At 37.3% G+C, this 18382-nt stretch overlaps 2 protein-coding genes across 2 annotated transcripts in view; one reads left to right on the top strand and one right to left on the bottom strand.

The window, feature by feature from the left end:
- Positions 1 to 1691, bottom strand: part of LOC127630477 (ski oncogene-like) — an 80503-nt gene extending 78812 nt beyond the window's left edge. Inside the window, exon 1 of the mRNA XM_052108027.1 lies at positions 275 to 1691. Within this exon, the coding sequence (XP_051963987.1) occupies positions 275 to 1189 (915 nt within the window). The 5' untranslated portion in view covers positions 1190 to 1691. The remainder of the gene's footprint in view (positions 1 to 274) is intronic.
- Positions 1692 to 9269: 7578 nt separating this feature from the next.
- Positions 9270 to 18268, top strand: si:ch73-70k4.1 (keratin, type I cytoskeletal 9). Its single transcript, XM_052108033.1, has 4 exons — positions 9270 to 9515; positions 11957 to 12104; positions 12772 to 13778; positions 17823 to 18268. The coding sequence occupies exons 1-4, from the start codon at positions 9376 to 9378 to the stop codon at positions 17893 to 17895; spliced, it is 1368 nt and encodes a 455-aa protein (XP_051963993.1). The 5' UTR covers positions 9270 to 9375; the 3' UTR covers positions 17896 to 18268.
- Positions 18269 to 18382: the final 114 nt, after the last annotated feature.

The following is an 18382-nucleotide window of genomic DNA, read 5'->3' as shown; positions in this document are numbered from 1 at the left end:
CTTGGCCCTAGTCCAAGCACTCTTCTGAGGACACCTATCTTCAATTTGCTCCATAGGGGCTGTCCCTAGAATAAGTATAGGCTACTGAAAGTCTGTCAAGCCATTACTTACTGATGAGTCTTACATTTGTGCCATTAAAGAATATGGAAAATCTTGGCCTTTTCACAAGGTTGACAGTTCTTGGATACACTACAACAAAATTTCACCTATTAAAACTAAACCAATTCACCATCATTTAGAGTATAAAGCAGTAAAATGTATCAAACTGGCTTACTCTTGATGCTTTCCGCTTATATTTATTGGCGAAGTCAAATTTCTCCTTAATGTCATCCAGGAGCTGCCCCAGACGCACTTTCTCCTCTTTCCCCGTGTAATCCGGACTCAGAAGAACATATGCCCTCCAGTTGGCCGAGTCAAAGCCCCAATGGCAAGTCCTGTTCTCCAGCGATTTGTGACTATGCACCACGAATTTATGGGTTGGGTACATGAGTCTGCAGTCAATGCACTGGATGCAGGGCGCGTTGGGACTTGTGTAGAGCTCCGGAACGAACAGCCCCTTACACTTCCCAAAGCACTCGTGGTAGATCTTGAAGCTCTTCTCGGTGAGCTCGAGTTCTATAGAGCCACCGTAGATCTCCTTCTTGCAGTGCGGCGGATACGTTCCACCGTAGATGAGCGCGTTGCACAGGCGCTCCGCGTCCGTCTTGGTGATGAGTCCGCAGGACGGCGCAGAGAACGGCAGGATGCCCATCACTTTCAATATATCCAGCTGGTCGGCGGTGCATCGGGAGCAGTAGATGTGCAGGTCATCGCACACCGAGTTGATCTGCTGGAGCGAGAAGTCCCGCAGCACCGTGTTGAGGATCTGTGGCAGGCACAGGCGCTTCTCGCCGCCGACTACGAAGCACGAGATGGTCTCGCCCTCCAGGACCGTCTCGCACCTCTCGGTGGAGCGGTCGGACGGGATGAAAAGCGGCCCCGGCATTACCGGAGGAGGCTGCATGGGCGGGAGGTGCAGCACGGGCTCCGGGACGTCCTTCCCGTCCTTCTTGAAGAGCAGATCGTGTTGCCATCTGGCCGAAAAAGCGGCCGGTCCTCCAAGAGAGTTCATGGAGCTCAGGTGAAACTGTTTGAGAGTTTGTTGCAGTCCCGGGTGAGGCTGGAAACTCTGTCGTGTTAGCGTTTCCATGTTATACACAGCGTTTTAGAAGTAAAACCGAGAGTCTGGTTAGGAAAACAACTCAAGGGTCCTCGTTCTACGTCTCTAATTCCAAGTCTCTGAAAATAAGCACAGTAAGGCGCAATTGGCTTCATCAAACCTCCATCAATTCTATATAGTTCCCACCCGATTTCCTAAATCAGACAAATGTTTCCACCGGCGTGCCTTCTTTCCCTGCAGCGCGCACTCTTCTGTCCATATCCACAGACAGACGCGGACAGAAAACTGTAGTCTAACAGAAACACAAGCGCGCAAGTAACAACAAAAGTATCCCACGGAGGAGCCGAACCTTCCCCACTTCAAATTCAGCAGTGAAATACACAATCCACACACTTTTAAATCCGTATTTTCCTGTGAGAGTAGAGATCGGTGCAGCCGGACACGGCGCGTCGCATCCGCTCCTCTGCTTCTGCAGTTCAGTATGACTGAGTCAGTGAGCACAGCTTCTCTCTCGCTCTATCTCTCTCTTTCTCTCTCGTCTCGCTCACTCAGTGTTTGTGTGTGTCTGGCTCAGTCATTGAATCCCAGCCAAGAATGTGACTGACTCCGCTGGCTGTGGCTCTTCCAAGAACCAACCTTCACTCCCCATTGCTGTAGAGAGGGAAGGCCATAGGGAAGTCACTATATACTCATTACTATAAATATATGTCGTTTTATCCCCCTACTTATTATAGTCGTACTTAGTCGTTTTTGTGTACTTTAATTTATCCTTTGTAGGTTATTTTAATTATTTAATCTTATTTAATACAATTTATCCATTTAGTTAAAAATGTAAAATGTTTAATTTCTTAGCTATCCTTTTCACCATTATTCTATTTTATTGTTTACAACTACTTCTTTACTCCATTTGCTTTCTGTTTAGTTTTACTTAATACTTATTTTTGCACTACATTGTAAGCAGTCGATCCTCAAGGAACCTGATGAGAAAATGTCCTGGTCATATTTAACGCCAAATCAATAATAATAATAATAATAATAGAAAAAAATACATATTACATAAAGACAACTTCTACATTTAGGACTTTTAAGATTTTTTGCATTGTGATATTATATTCAGGGCACTATTTTACCCCCCAATTCTCATTAACACATCTGTAATGCATCTGGACTTAGGACATTAGAATTACTTTCAATAATCCCTTTGCTTTCAATTACGATTCTCATTAAGAATATCTCACAATTTAAATATTGTGTGTGCGTAACAGAAAGGAGAATCAGTAGGTAAATATGTGTAACCGTCTTTAAAGTAATGTCACAAAATGTTATTGGTCCTAAAAGTGTGTAAAACAAATAAAAATTATAAAAATAATATATATATATATATATATATATATATATATATATATATATATATATATATATATATATATATATATATATATATATATAACAATGAAATAAAAACATCTTGTTTCTTTTCATGGTGGAGTAAAATTGGACCAGGACATTTTCTTGACGGCTATATGCTACAAAGGCTTTGAAAATACAAATGTACAGTTTGACATGCCAGTTAAGAATATTGAATTTTACCTTTCAATTATTCTAGAAGCCTCATTGCTGTATTGGCATGGTAATAAGCTTTAAATTGCCAAAGCAATAAAAAAATACATTATATATTACATACAGTACATACATACATACACAATCAATAAGGTTATCCATTTTAGGTCATGGTATGTACACAAATGATTTGAAACATTTGTACATTGTACATTTGTACATTGAACGTTTGTCAGGGAGGAGGAAATAAGAAAGCGAAGGCAAGCAGGGCAGTATGTTCAGTTGGTTGATGGGTGGAGTCTGAAACAGACACTCTAATTTAGACTGACTGCGGTCTGAGTTTGTAAGCTTTGGTTTTCCTGAGAACTCTAGACTGAGCTGAGTACAGCAGACTGAACTGGGAAAGAACTGGAGCTACAAAAAAATAAACACTCTTATAATATGTTTGTTAACATTTGTATGATGCAAAGCAAATAATGTTATTTCAATTATTTAAAAATGAAACAATTATTATAGTATTATACCTTCCATCATCACTGTCATGGTTTTCATAATAATGATCATGTTATCATTATAATTGCATGTTATTATATGTATGGTCATATTAAATGCCAATGTTACAATGTCACTTCTGAGATTCACAGAGGGTTTGTGTAGACAGACCTATTCCCTGTCTGTGAATAGCCGAATACTGTGACCTATATTTATCTAACACATGGTCTATATCAGTATAAGTATGGATTTTATGGCTGATGATTATGAGGCTAATTTCAGTAATGGCCCACACCTTTCTTCGGACACTACAGTGAAGTACATTTGCCTGTAATTTATTAGTAATAATTCTCTTTAGAGTAAGTCCAACCTTTAGCAAGAAGCATATGTATTCTGTTGCAGTAGCTCTCTCTAGCTCCAAGGAGATGCTACTGCAGTCTAATTACAATGAAAGAAATGGCCTTGGATTGATGCACTAGCATCAATTCACCAGCTGCCTACTACCATTTGTAGCAAAAGTGCTGTGTTACAAAAAAGGAGTATATGCCACTGATTAAAAGGCAAGATATTGATGCACAGTTTCTATTTTAAATGGATAGCTCACCCAAAAATGAAAACTCTTACATAATTTACTCACCCTCTTGTTGTTCCAAACCCCTGTGACTTACTTTATTTCATGGAACACATGATGAATGCTAGCCTCAGTCACCATTCACTTTCCTGGTATAGATTTATTTTTTTATGAAAGTGAATGGTGTTCCAAAGAAGAAAGTTTTAGGGGATTTGAACAACAAGAGGGTGAGTAAATTATGGCAGACTTTTCTTTTTTTGTGTGATCTAACTCTTTAATATTAAAAGGGGATACAGAAAATGTGATCTCATATGATGGAACATAGAACAAAGAAATTATAGCATAACATAATGAAATTTGAACTGAATCTGAGCCTAGATGTGTAAATCCCTTTTGGTCTGTAATCCAATTTGTAACTTAACCTAAATGTGTTGACTGTCTGATTTTGACAGATTTAAAATCTGGTCTAGTTTTACTCCACTTGGTGATAATGTGGTGAGAGAAAGGAATTCTCTTTAACAGTGAATTTGATTCCTTTAAAATTTTATTTGGATCTGCATCATGGATTTTGGTAGAGCCTTGTGAGTTTGACCAAAATATGATCATTAAGCCTCTGCTGTTTCTCACACCGTTTCTTTATGGAAATTCATTAAAATGGGTGGTGTGAATGGGAACAGTAATTTTCTTTTCTTTTAGGTGTTTTTAAAACAGGCAGAGAAAAAAAAAGTCAAATATTACTTATATCAATCTTCAATCAAGCAAATGTAATAACTATATACAAAATACAAATATTTATTTAGAAAAAAAAATGAGCAACCTATTTATGTCTTGCATTATGATCCTGATATAAAGATACATTTTGCAAGACAAAAACAGGTTTGTATAAAGCCTGTAAAATGCAAAGACATTCAGATTAGTTGCCTTTTGTTTAGGCGTCACGACATATTTGCAATAATTACACCGTAGAAGTGTCAATTACCTATTTAAATTTACCCAGTGATATTTTAAATGGCAGACTCATAACACGTTTGCGTTCATGCACTATTATCAGTGTGGGAATCAGTGAATCAGACTCAATTAGTTTGACTTAATTTGTTTATTTAATCTTTTTATTTTTGAAAAAAATCCAACACACTTGTGCCCTCTGAAAGATGACAAAAATGAATAAAGTGGTATGAATAATAATTGAGCTGGTAGGTTGTAATTAAAAAGGTTCTAAACTGCATTGAGAGAGGTTTAAGAGAGGATTGGTGTGTTGTTTTTGATGTTGAAAGGCTGTTTTTTATACATCTATACCCAAATTACACCACCATCCTCTTAACAAATTGAATCAGCATCTGGCAAACCCAGATTAGCAGTAGAAACCAAAACGTTACATTTACCATTACAGCAAACATGATTCAGTAAAACACGTACCACTTAACATTTATCACTAAAATAACACAGTTTTCAAGGATAATGGGATATACTAGTACGTACCTCTGACTGTCACTGTTTCAAGATACTAGTACATGCTGTCGATCACAATGTCACATACAGTCCTTCTCTTTAGCGACCCCAGTGGACATTTGGGTTTCAAAACTGAAGCAATACGTACCAAGTGGTACATATTTGTGGCGCTGCAAAAAAGTGTGCAGAGGTACGTATTTCCTATGAGACCAGGTTGAACCAAAGATAAGTGCTGTATTACTGCCATTAAAGAAGGAGAATTATAAGCAGTGATACATTCTGATGTTTTGTAAACACATGGATTAGAGGTAGACATACAGTCTCACTTTCCCAGCACTGGCTGTGCAACCAACCTCCACTTTGCCAGCTGTCTGACAAGTCAAACCTGTCAGAGCCACGACCATTCTAAAGAAGGGCAGAACTGCGGCTTAATCATTCTGGTTAGAGAGGCCATGCCCGCATCTCTCTCTATCTCTCTCTGGAAGAGACCCAACTCAGCCTTCTCTGGTTACATGCTGGCATGAAAGGGGCAGAGGTTTGGTAACAGATACAAGCAGAGAAGAGCTCTGCATGCAGTGCAGCATTTCAGACTCATCTTGTGGACATTCTCTTAAAGGAATAATTCACTCAATAACTCAATTTCTCTCTCATCGTTTACTGAACATTACACTATTCCATATCCATATGATTTTCTTTGTTCCATGAAACATAAAAGGAAATGTTATCTATATAAAAGAATATCAGTGCAAGTTACCGTTCACTTTCATTGCATTTTTTTTCAATACAATGAAAGTGAATGGTGACTGTGGCTAACATTCTGCCTAACATCTCCTTTTGTGGTTCCCAGAAGAAAGAAAGTTAGACAGGTTTGAAACAGCATAAGGGAGGACATAAATTATATATTTTTGGGTGAACTACACCTTTAATCTACTCATTCTCTTGCTTTCTTTGCATCTCACTTGTATACCACTCATTCTCTTGCTTTCTTTCCATCTCACTCTTCTACCACTGTGCATTGAGAGCCTTGCATTTGGAAGGACTTGGGTAGTGCCCGCTATTTTTACATTTTTCACTGTTCATCAGGCAACCATGGCGACAGCTCACAACATTGCCTCAGACAAGTCGTAATGACATAAGCGCTCTTTCCTGGACGCAGTCTCCCCGGCTCCATCACCGAACAGGCGGCCCAGTCTTACTCAAAATTCATCTGCTATTGTACTCTCTCACTGTGTTGCTATGGAACCATCAGTGTCAGCATTAGAACCTTCTGGAATTCTCATCCAGAGGAGAGATGGATCCAATCCGTGCCTCAGCCTCTCCAGAGCCCAGAAATTTGCTTTCAGTTTTTGTTTTTCATCACCATGTTCCCTTATAATGTAATCATGATGCTGATGTTAATAGTGTGTATGTGTTTCTTTAATTCCTGCCATGATCACTGGAAAGCTATTTAGTTGCTATTTTTGGTGTAGCCTTTTCCCAATTATAGTGATGGAGTATATATTATTTTATCCTTAAAAGTCTCAATTGTATTATTGTGACTTTGAGATACATTAGTCATCCAGGTTATTTTATATCAGAGAGAAATGTTTTCCAGAGCATCCTGGAAAAATAAAACCTAAAATTAAATTTTTTTTTTAATTCTAAATACCCAGTGAAAGCTACTGTTTTGTTTTGATTGAACTTTATTTTATAAAAGGGTTGCACAAAAACAAGTACACACTATTTTATTATGACTCTATTATTGTATTTTGTTTTGTTGAAAGATTTTGGTTTACTTACAATCTAAAAATAAATCAACCAATTAATAATGCACTAGTTTTCCATATTAATACAAATCAGAGCAGCATTATTGATTTAGAAACCCAGTGCATGTACATTTTTTGCTTTTATTTTATAAAAGGGTTCCACAGAAAAGTAGATTGAAAAAAGCAAATCGTATCAATTACAGTTGAAATCAGAAGTTTACATACACTAAGTTAACTGTCTTTAAGCAGCTTGGAAAATTCCAGAAAATTAACCAATTAGCTTCTGATAGGAGGTGTACTGAATTGGAGGTGTACCTGTGGATGTATTTTAAGGCCTACCTCCAAACTCAGTGCCTCTTTGCTTGATATCATGGTAAAATCAAAAGAAATCAGCCAAAAACTCAGAAAAAAAAAAACAAACAAAAAAAAAAACAATTGTGGACCTCCACAAAGTGAGTTCATCCTTGGGAGCAATTTCCAAATACCTGAAGGAAACACATTTATCTGTACAAAAATATTACGCAAGTAACACCATGGGACCATGCAGCCATCATACTGCTCAGGCAGGAGATGCATTCTGTCTCCTAGAGATGAACATAGTTTTGGTGCAAAAAGTGAAAATCAATCTCTGAACATCCGCAAATGACCTTGTGAAGATGCTGGAGGAAACAGGTAGACAAGTATCTATATCCACAGGAAAACGAGCCCTATATCGACATATCCAAAACCACCATAAAAAAGCCAGACTACAGTTTGCAAATGCACATGGGGACAAAGATCTTACTTTTTGGAGAAATGTCCTCTGGTCTAATGAAACAAAAATGTAACTGTTTGGCCATAATGACCATCGTTATGTTTGGAGGAAAAAGGGTGAGGCTCGCAAGCTGAAGACCATCATCCCAACCATAAAGCATGGGGGTGGCAGCATGTTGTTGGGGTGCTTTGCTGCAGGAGGTTCTGGTGCACTTCACAAAATAGATTGAATCATGAGGAAGGAAAATTATGTTGATGTATAGAAACAACATCTCAAGACATCAGCCAGGAAGATAAAGATTGGTCGCAAATGGGTCTTCCAAATGGACAATGACCCCAAACATACCTCCAAAGTTGTGGCAAAATAGCTTAAGGACAACAAAGTGAAGGTATTGGAGAGGCCATCACAAATCCCTAACCTCAATCCGATTTGTGGGAAGAACTGGAAAAAGTGCGTGCGAGCAAAGAGGCCTACAAACGACTCGGTTACTAACGTAACCTCGGTTCCCTGAGAGGAGGGAACGAGTATTGCGTAAGTAGCTTACGCTATGGGAAAACTCAGTTTCTCGAGAAATATTGAAGTCTTTATGTAAAACGCATTGCAGCTGCACAGCAGACAGTAATGGCGAGGCAGCTCGGTCATTGGCTGTGCTGCGGCAACTGCTCGAACCAATGACGGGCGACTCTGAACGAACGACCAATGGGCGCGCGCTCGCGTTCGCGCGTTCAGAATTTCGGCGGGCTCTGAGCACGCGAACGCGAGCGCGCCATTGGTCGCGTTCAGAGTCGCCCCGTCATTGGTTCGAGCAGTTGCCGCAGCACAGCCAATGACCGAGCTGCCTCGCTCATTACTGTCTGCTGTGCAGCTGCAATGCGTTTTACATAAAGACTTCAATATTTCTCGAGAAACGGAGTTTTCCCATAGCGTAAGCTACTTACGCAATAGGAGAGACCTCTCGATAGGGAACCTGTTACGTGACTCAAGTACACCAGTTTTGTCTGGAAGAATTGGCCAAAATTCCAGCAACTTATTGTGAGAAGCTTGTGGAAAGCTACCTAAAACATTTGACACAAGATAAAAAATGTAAATGCAATGCTACCAAATACTAACTAAGTGTATGTAAGCTTCTGACCCACTGGGAATGTGATGAAAGAAATAAAAGCTTAAATAAATAATTCTCTCTACTATTATTCTGACATTTCACATTCTTAAAATAAAGTAGTGATCCTAACTGACCTAAGACAGGGAATGTTTTCTATGATTAAATGTCAGGAATTGTAAAAAACTGAGTTTAAATGTATTTGGTTAAGGTGTATGTAAACTTCTGACTTCAACTGTATGAATCTAGGTTTTTATTTTTTGTAGGTTGTTCTAGTTGAACTAACTCGATTTACTTACACATTTTATGCAAGCAGCCAATAAATAAAAGCACACGTATGCTATATATTTTAGCAATGAAATACTACTGTATGTCATCGTACTGCGCAAATCGCGAGCAGCTTTAACCCCCAAAACGTTTCTTACCCAACACGGAAGTAGTTCAAAGAAATTCCCGCGTAGTTTGCAGCGTTTGGAAAAAACAAATGCCTGTGCGGCCAATAAAACCAAAAGAAGAAGAAGAATATATGCCTGTGTTTACAAGCGAATGACCACGATGTCAAAACTAAAGAGGAAAAAATCAGCAGTGGAGGAATGTAGATCCGAGCAGCAGTTCCGGATCAAAAAGACAAATGAGAATGTATGCACAGTACAGGAAAGTAATTGCAGTAAAACGTCTACAGGCAGGTAGGAAGTCTGTTTAAGCTGATTTCTATGGATATACGAGAGCTTGTGTATTTGTGTTGGTTTTGAATCAGAACACATTTCCCTTGCAATATATAATTTCCCCTAACAATATAGAGAAGTACCATGTTGTTATACCATGGTATAATATGAATATGGCAATGACTCAGTTTAATGGTATACACCAAGGAGATCTACAATATACACAACAGGCAAAACTTTTGGACACAACTGAATTTGTTTCTCAATGCTAATGCTTAAATACAGTGGCGTTCCGTGGAGGCTAATGTGTACATCAAAATCATATCAGTTTTGCTTGTAATAATGCTCCTGTGCACAGACCATCTCACCCTGATATCTTGAAGAAGACTTGATAACGATTAACGGTTAAGCTTTCCCATCACCACACCAACCCGACACTGGTCAATAGTAAACAAACGGAACAAATCAATCACAGTGCAATTCAAATTCTGACCAAAACAAATGAATGGAGGCAGGGCCCCGTTCAGCACTGACATATGAGAAGCAATTCCATTCTTTGCTCTTTCATCGTGTGAAACTTTTAACTTGTTTTTAGATCCTTCTGGGATATGGATTTGATCAATATTTTGTATTAAAAAAAATCATCGTCACCTGTTGCGCAGGCTTGATTACGCACTCAATTGATACCGAAAGCTGATTGGCTTGAAAGGTTCCATCTGATGAGTGGTTATTACAGATGTAGGCTTTTATTTAGCATATAAAGTTGTTTTTTATGTGGGTTCTTTAAGTGAGGCGTTAAGAATTCGATTTAATTTTGACTACAACATTTTTGTATTTATTTTTGTCAAGGAGAGGCAATCGTTATTATTTTCTTTTACTGCATTAACTCAAAATATTTTCTGGGAAAATATGTTTTATTGGCTGGAAACATGATCTAGTCGCTACCTACATTTTCCAGATACAATGGCTGCATCCGAAAACAGGCAGCTGACTTGCTGCTTTGCTCCCTAATCAGTTAAAGGGATAGTTCACCCAAAAATGAATATTTTCTCATTATTTACTCACCCTCATGCCATCCCAGATGTGTATGAATTTCTTTCATCTGCTGAACACGCCTGAAGATTTTTTGAATTAATATTTCAGCTCTGTTAGGTCCTTACATGCAAGTGAATAGTGACTAGTACTAGTAGGTTCAAAAAGGTAATAAAGGCAGCATAAAAGTAATCCTTAAGATTCCAGTGGATAAATCCATATCTTCTGAAGCAATGTGATTGGTGTTGGTGAGAAACAGATCAATATTTAAGTGCTTTCTTTTACTGAAAATCTACACTTTAGAATGTGGAAGTGGTTTTCACTTTCACATTTAGCCACCTACTGGTTGGGGCTGGCCAAAGGTGAACATTTATAGTAAACAAAATACAAAAATATAAAACGATTTAAATATTGATCTGTTTCTTGCCCCCAGCTATCAGATAGCTTCTGAAGACATGGATTTAACCAGTAGAGACATATTAATTACTTTTATGATGCTTTTATTTGATTTTTGACCTTCTGAGTTCTTTCACCATTCACTTATATCGTGGGGACCAATGCTCAGATATTCTTCTTAAAATCTTTGTTTGTGTTCTGCTGAAGAAAGAAAAGTCATACACACCTGGGATGGCCTGAGGTTCAGTAAATGATGAAAGAATGGGCATTTTATGGGTGAACTATCCCTTTAATAGCTAAACTGACAGCATTTTTAATGAATGGGCCCGTTAAGGAAACGGATATCCACTGCTAAAATGAATTAATTTCTTTGTTTTGTCCGCTACATAAATTCTGTTATTTCTTAGTTTACTATTATTCTAAAATGTGGAAAATGAATCATCAATAAGCAGGTGGGTCCCAAAGATCATTGTATTACCATCTATCCATCTATTGATCTACCATCAATTAGGGATGCATGATATGAAGGAAAAATGCAATATGCAGTCAATTTGTTTGATAATGTGATGGTAATATGCAATGAGATGAAAATACAATGTATGTAAAAATCAAATTAAACAATTTTAAGTAGATGTAAAGCTAGAAAACAATTACATATTAAAGTGGCTTGAAGTGACATTTTGTAAAATGTATTATCTAGCATTTATCGCAATCAAATTGAAATCTAAACATTGGGTTGGCTAAATTTACCATTTAGAGTATAAAATGATATCTCAAGATAAACATATCTGCATCTCCATAAACGATACAGATTAATCGCAACCCTGGTGATACACTTATTGCGATACACATATTGTGAAATTCAGTATATTGTGCAGCCCTACCATCAATGTACCATGGTACCACAACATTGCTTTATAATGTACTATTATATTATATTATATTATATTATATTATATGATAAAAACTAGTAGCACTGGTTAACATAATATACAATACTGTCTTTTTCATGTCATGTGTACTATAATGTCCAGTTCTGCTGCTGATGCTGTGTCATGGTGGGAGAGATCTGAATTAAGTGATGTGGAGAGAATCTGGGCTCTTACCTGGAGGGCTCTTTGCCCAACCCTGCAGCCAAACAAGGAAGAATATGTTCCAAAGCTTCCTCCACCCTCATCCACGGTATAACATCAGGTTATGATGAGTTAGAAAGAGGGGCTTTCAAGTTGGGATGACACCTTCTGCATCTGCTAGGAGTTATGAAAAAAATAATTGGGTTTACATGGTAGATACATTAATTTAATATATTCTTAGATATTTATAAGAGGTTAATTCCTGCATTGTGTTCTGAAATGGATGTCACATGCAAACAGACACTGTGAGGTCTAAAGATGACCTCATACTGTCAGAAGCGTTAACGAGGCTAGTTCATTGAACAATTCATTCCCTTACCCAAAATGTCACTAATGGATAAGCAGTAATAAATCATTGTCTTTAGAAGCAGGACTCCACCCTCTAATTGTAAGACCTTGACTCTCACATTTTCCTTGTTTTCGTCTGTACATGGAAAAGTAGGCTTAATGTTATTTTCCATGGGTATGAGAGAATGGATAGTGCTGAAATCTGTTGTTCAGCATTGGCATTAGGGTGGTAGTCTGCTGTTTAGTCCAAAGCAGTATGTTTCGAATATTTTGAAAATTATTTGGAACATTTTATAATATGTAAAAGAGTTTCTGGCATCAAGTTATTTTTCATTGGCACTTTGTCAAAGGTAAATTTGTGATTAGATATATTTGCTATAATAACATTGTACATTTAGCTTTTCTTATACAGTGTTATTTTCTCTAAGTTCCCTCAGAGAGGTCCTGTAGAAAAAGTAAGTGATTGGCGATGGCACAGTCCAGATGAAGATGTTAATGCCCCTCCTGATCTGCCTGCTCCATCTTTTCTCAATCACCTACCACCAGTGAATGATTTTAATCCGCATTCACACACTCCAGTAGCACAGAACACAAGGGAATCTGGACAATTACCCCTCATCAATCAAGAAAGTCATAAATCTCACATTTCTCAGCAGCGCCACCTAGAGGAAAAAGTAAATTGTGGCCATGCATCTTCAGACAAACCGAGCAACAAGCTTGGCCCGGTAGGAAAAGAATCTGAATGTTGTGAGATGGAGCATCATGGGAAGACATCCATCAAGAGTTGTAGCTCGTTAGTGAGAGCCCCCAGCAATGAAATGGTTGAGGGAGTTAAACTGAACACAAAGGCACCTTCTGGGGACAGGAACAGACAAGACAGTTCAGGCATGACAGGAGGGCAAGGTAGAGAGTGGGAAAAGCAATGTCAAAAAAGTATGTCAGAAAAGCAAGTGGGTGCTGGAGGATCTTTAGGAAGACTGGAAGTAGAATCAGGAGCAAGAGGATCTGGGCTGGGAAAAAAATCAGGAGTAGGAGGCTCTGGATCAGGGCTACAAACAAAATCAGTACGAGGAGGATCTGGATTAAGCTGGGGAACACGAGGATCTGTGTTGGGATTGGGAGCAAAATCAGGAGCAGGAGGATCTGGATCGGGGCTGGTAATAAAATCAGTGGCAGGAGGATCTGGATTGGGAGCAAAATCAGGAGCAGGAGGATCTGGATCAGGCCTGCAAACAAATTCAGGACCAGGAAGGTCTGGATTAAGCTGGGGAACACAATCAGAAGCGGGAGGATCTGGATCAGGACTAGGAGCAAAATCAGGAGCAGGAGGATTTAAATCAGAGCTTGGAGTAAAATCAGAAGCAGGAGGATCTGAAGAAGGGTCTGGATCAGGACTGGAGTGCTGCCCTATGTGTCTTATGCCATTTCATGCAGGGTAAGATTGATCATCTTTTTATATTATATTATTATTATTATTATTATTATTATCTATATTATACTTTTAATCAGCCAAGGCTAGTTTACAACTTCGTAGTCCAAAGACTATCAAAGATATCCCAACATTCCCCCATAAATGAACAATTTTGTGTTGATTTTATCTTATAGGATTGTTTTGGCTGAGCAATGGTCCGAGAATTGTAGATCTCTAATATTTTGGGATTTTGTTGGAATTCGATGGGGTTAAATTGGCATAACCTGTTCTTCATAAAAGTTCTCTTTGCTCAAATAAAGATTCCCAGAGTCTGAAAGGGTAGGCACACATTCTAGAGGAAAGAAGAATGAGATCATATTTGGCACAAGAGATGTTTAGCTGTTCCTTATGGTAAAGCTAGAACATACATGTGCTCACTCTCTCAAGCCCCTTGGCAAAACCTTAATCGTCAAGAAACATTTTGGATCATGCATAGGATCATGCATTCTGTCACCTCTTTCAAGTAGCCAAGACATAGAATTAGTCATGTTTTGGAGAAAGACATTTTATTTTCCCTAAATCAGATGTATTTAAGTGTTTGCGCCTTGGGTGCAGGATGGATAACGCAGCCATGATTATGTAACTCACTCCTGGATGTGAGCTCATCGCTGCAGAGGAACTTGGTTCAGATGGGATCCATATATATTTCGTTATATGAATACCAGATCCTTCACTCCGAGTTTGACAAACATAGCAACATTTAGCAGCTGTTATTGTGTACAACATTATATAAGATGCAAAAAATAAATCAACACTTAACATTGAATTCTGAGACCTTTTCCTTACATAAAAATACTGTGGTGATATCTGATGGTAATATCTGATGGTAATATCCTCGTACTTTATATATATCATAAATCATATATTATTGAATGATTACCATATTCATATACAATGGTTTTACATGATACTCCAAAGTATAGAATATCAAGGTATTGTGTGTCCTAAACTTGACTTTACAATGGTACCATATCCCCCCATATTACCATATAATATAGATTATTATATTTTATTTATTTTGCATTCAGATCAATGTTTTAATTTAGGATTATGCTTTTAAAATGTACAAAGAGGAATAAATGTATTAAACAATTTCCACTGAGCATGGATTGGAACTGTTGAAGACATGACCGGCAAACATTTTAAGAGTTAAGTTAAAAAAGATTTGAAAAAATATGAGAACATGACAAAAGATTACCTGATGGTTTATAAATATCTGTTGACAGGATCGGTACATCCCTAGTTATATATACCATGGTACTTTTTGTTGGTGTTACTTATAATTTCCATATATATATATATATATATATATATATATATATATATATCATTATTATTATTATTATTTTTCATTGCAAAAATCAACTGTGGTTGTACTGTGTCACAGTGGTCGCATCAGATGGTAATCCCATGGTATTTTCAAATGGTACCAAGAATTCAATGGTATTACCATGGTACCATATTTACATGTTCTTGCTCTTATGTTATTTCACATAAAAAAGACATTTGTCTTTGTAATCTTTTTTTATTTTTTATATATATATATATATATATATATATATATATATATATATATATATCCTCTGAAATTACTTTCATTTTTGGGTGACGTCATAAATTCCATTTACTTTTTAATCCCCTTCAACCTCATGGCTCAGTTATGGTATGTAACACGGACTTTTCATGAGCCAAAATTTTTTCTTCGGTTTGAATATCAGATTGCACTCGGAAATTATCAATTCATGACTCAAGGTTATTATTTTTTTTTTATAATTTTCTATTTTTATGTATTTATTTTTTACCAGTTACAGGCTTTTGTAGTCATCATTTTACAATTGCTGCCATCTTGAACCCTTTAGCCAATTTTAGCATTACAAAAAGGCTATTTATTAACTTTCCTGCTTTTAAACTTTAGACCACTTCACAGAAAGAGGAAACACTATGTTGAAATACGGCAGACTGTGAGTGTGTTTTTGCAGAGGAGGAAGAGTAACTCTAAGAAGGACAGTTATTCATCGAAATCCATCAAAAAGTCACCAGATTCTTGCAAGGTCCAGGAGTGCTGCGCCATCAGTGTGGTGGGCAGCGCAGAACGTTCTAGAACAAGGCAGGACTTTGTTGAGTGAGAAGGGCTGGCGTGCGCCCTGCCCGCTCTCTGCCTGCTTGTGTACATTGGCTAGACTGCAGAGCACAGCCGAACACAGGCAGCCCCAGGAGAGAGAGAGACAATGCATACTCTTGTCTAGAGTGGGAGAGATACAGAAAGAGAGAGGAGAGAGGTGAAGAGTGAGTTTCCCAGGGCGTAGATACTAGCCAAAGCCAAAGAGGGAAAGATGGGTGAAGAGATGGAAATATTGATGGAGGGAATGAAGGAACTGCATGGTGAGTTGGCACGTGTAGGTTCACAGAATGGTTTTGAGGTTTGCTGCTGGGAAGCAGCAAGCCATCTTGATTGGAAAAGGGATTAAAGAGGAAAGGAAAGAGTCTTAGGGAAAAGGAATACAAACAAATGAATGTGAGTGAAAATGAGGCTAGCTTTGGGATGAGAAAGGAACTGTATTATAAAGTTCTTTGGAAAGTTGCATTTTAGACCTGGTGACCTCAATTTCTGTGTGTGCTTTTTAGCCTGCGACATATGTAATCAAACCCACATCAGTAAACCACAATAAATTGAGTTTTTCTGTCATTTCAATTGTAGTTTTCAGTGTCTGCTGTTATAATAGTACAAATAAATGCCACCAACTAGCAATAAGTTAAAATCTAACAGGAGGGTCCAGGGCTAATTGTCACAGCGGAAAGTTGTCGCTATGGCTATATCAAAGTAACCGTAAAGTTTCGAGTCAGAAGTCCATTTACACATGTTTATTTCAAACTTCTAGTTTAAAATTTATTTTTGTGTAATTCTAAATTTGAATATTATGATCAAAACTCCAATATCATCATATTCTTGTAATAGCGGTTGGGTGTAACTAAACTGAAAAGTTAAACTATTCTTCGAACTGGTATTTTAAATAAATGTCAAATTGAGGCAAGTTGTCACATCTTTTAAATGTTGTGAATTTAGACAATTTTATATTTAGATAATTAAGAACAATATCTGTAGGTTTTAAACAATGCTTTGATATGTGTTTGCTTTAAAAGTTTTGCTATTTCATTCATTGAATGTTTTGTGTTTCATAAATGTTTAACTGTTTAAATTTTGGTGAAAAGCCTATGATAGGCCATTTAATGGCATTTTCCCACTGTGACAACTTACCCCAGATAATGTGACACATTGTATTCAGTATAAACCATATCTTTTTTTTACATTTTGTATTGGGGAATAATGGTGGATATGCTTAAAATCCTTTTGTAACCAATAATTTAAGGCATGTGCTTATACAGAAATTACTTTAAAAAAATAAGCCTGAGAAATATTCACTGGTGTAAAAAGTGTTACAACTAGCCGTAGTCTTCCCTAAATAATATAAAACCAGCATTTGTCAGTTCTGGAAAAGTGCATGATTTCTAGGTTTTCAGTACATGATAATAAGGTAGAAATGTTAGAGGTATAAAATAGGAGCTTAAAATATTGAGGTGTTTCCAGATAAATGCTTCTTGAGCAACACCAGAGGATTAGCTACACTGTAAAATATTTAGAAACAACTTTTCCTCTGCATTCCAAAACTTACCTCAACATGCTTTTCTTCCAAATGTATTTTTTAATTTTTTAAATAAAGCGAGGGATCCATAACTTAGCATGTCTTAAAACCTTTATTTTATCCAAAACTACTCATTGTGCAAGAAGGCAATGGTATTGTGTTATAGGTTTATAAACCAGATTACTGGCAAGTCCAATGTGTCCAAGCAGAAGTAAGCAGTGAGGTCTTTTGGTCCAGTTGCTTGCTGTTTGATACATGGTCAAAATTTTACCACTAATTTTTTTATATTTGTGCACCAGTGTTCTTTGTGTGTTGCAAAATATAATGTTCTCCTAAAGAATTAAAAGAGTTCTCTGGTCTTTTTCAGGTTCTCCCAAATGGAATGTGATGCTCATCTTGCACAGTGTTTATCGGAGATGAATGAAGATATTGCCTGGTGATGATAACACAATCATGTTATATAAACCAGTCTGCTGGATCCCTGTGTTATCTTCCTCCATGTGTGCTTTACATTGCATCACGAGGATATGTACAGATATTCCATACATATTTATCCTGAACTTTATAAGTTAATGTAATATTTACATCTAAAATTTGAGTAAAAGATCACATGAAAAAAATACCAATGCAAATGCATTTTTTCTTTCCTGTCTTGACATTATTCCTATTGAAAAAATACGTTTGAGGTGTTTTTTGTATTATTATTTAAATAGCCAATATCCTTTAGTTTACATCACACCCGTGAACCATGATTTGCTACTTCCTGTTGCTAGTCAGAAGTGATATAACAGCACATTCTCTTTCTAGACTAGAGCATTATATTTTAGGAGCAAGTATTTCTCATCATAAAATAAGATCAAGATCTGTGTTTTGCATTAAGCACAGCGTCAAACTGATGTGTTCTCCAGATTCTCACAGGACAATGTT

The sequence above is a fragment of the Xyrauchen texanus genome, chromosome 37 (genome assembly GCF_025860055.1).
Source record: "Xyrauchen texanus isolate HMW12.3.18 chromosome 37, RBS_HiC_50CHRs, whole genome shotgun sequence".
Taxonomy (NCBI): Eukaryota; Metazoa; Chordata; class Actinopteri; order Cypriniformes; family Catostomidae; genus Xyrauchen; species Xyrauchen texanus.
This window is presented reverse-complemented; position numbering and strand designations above follow the sequence as displayed.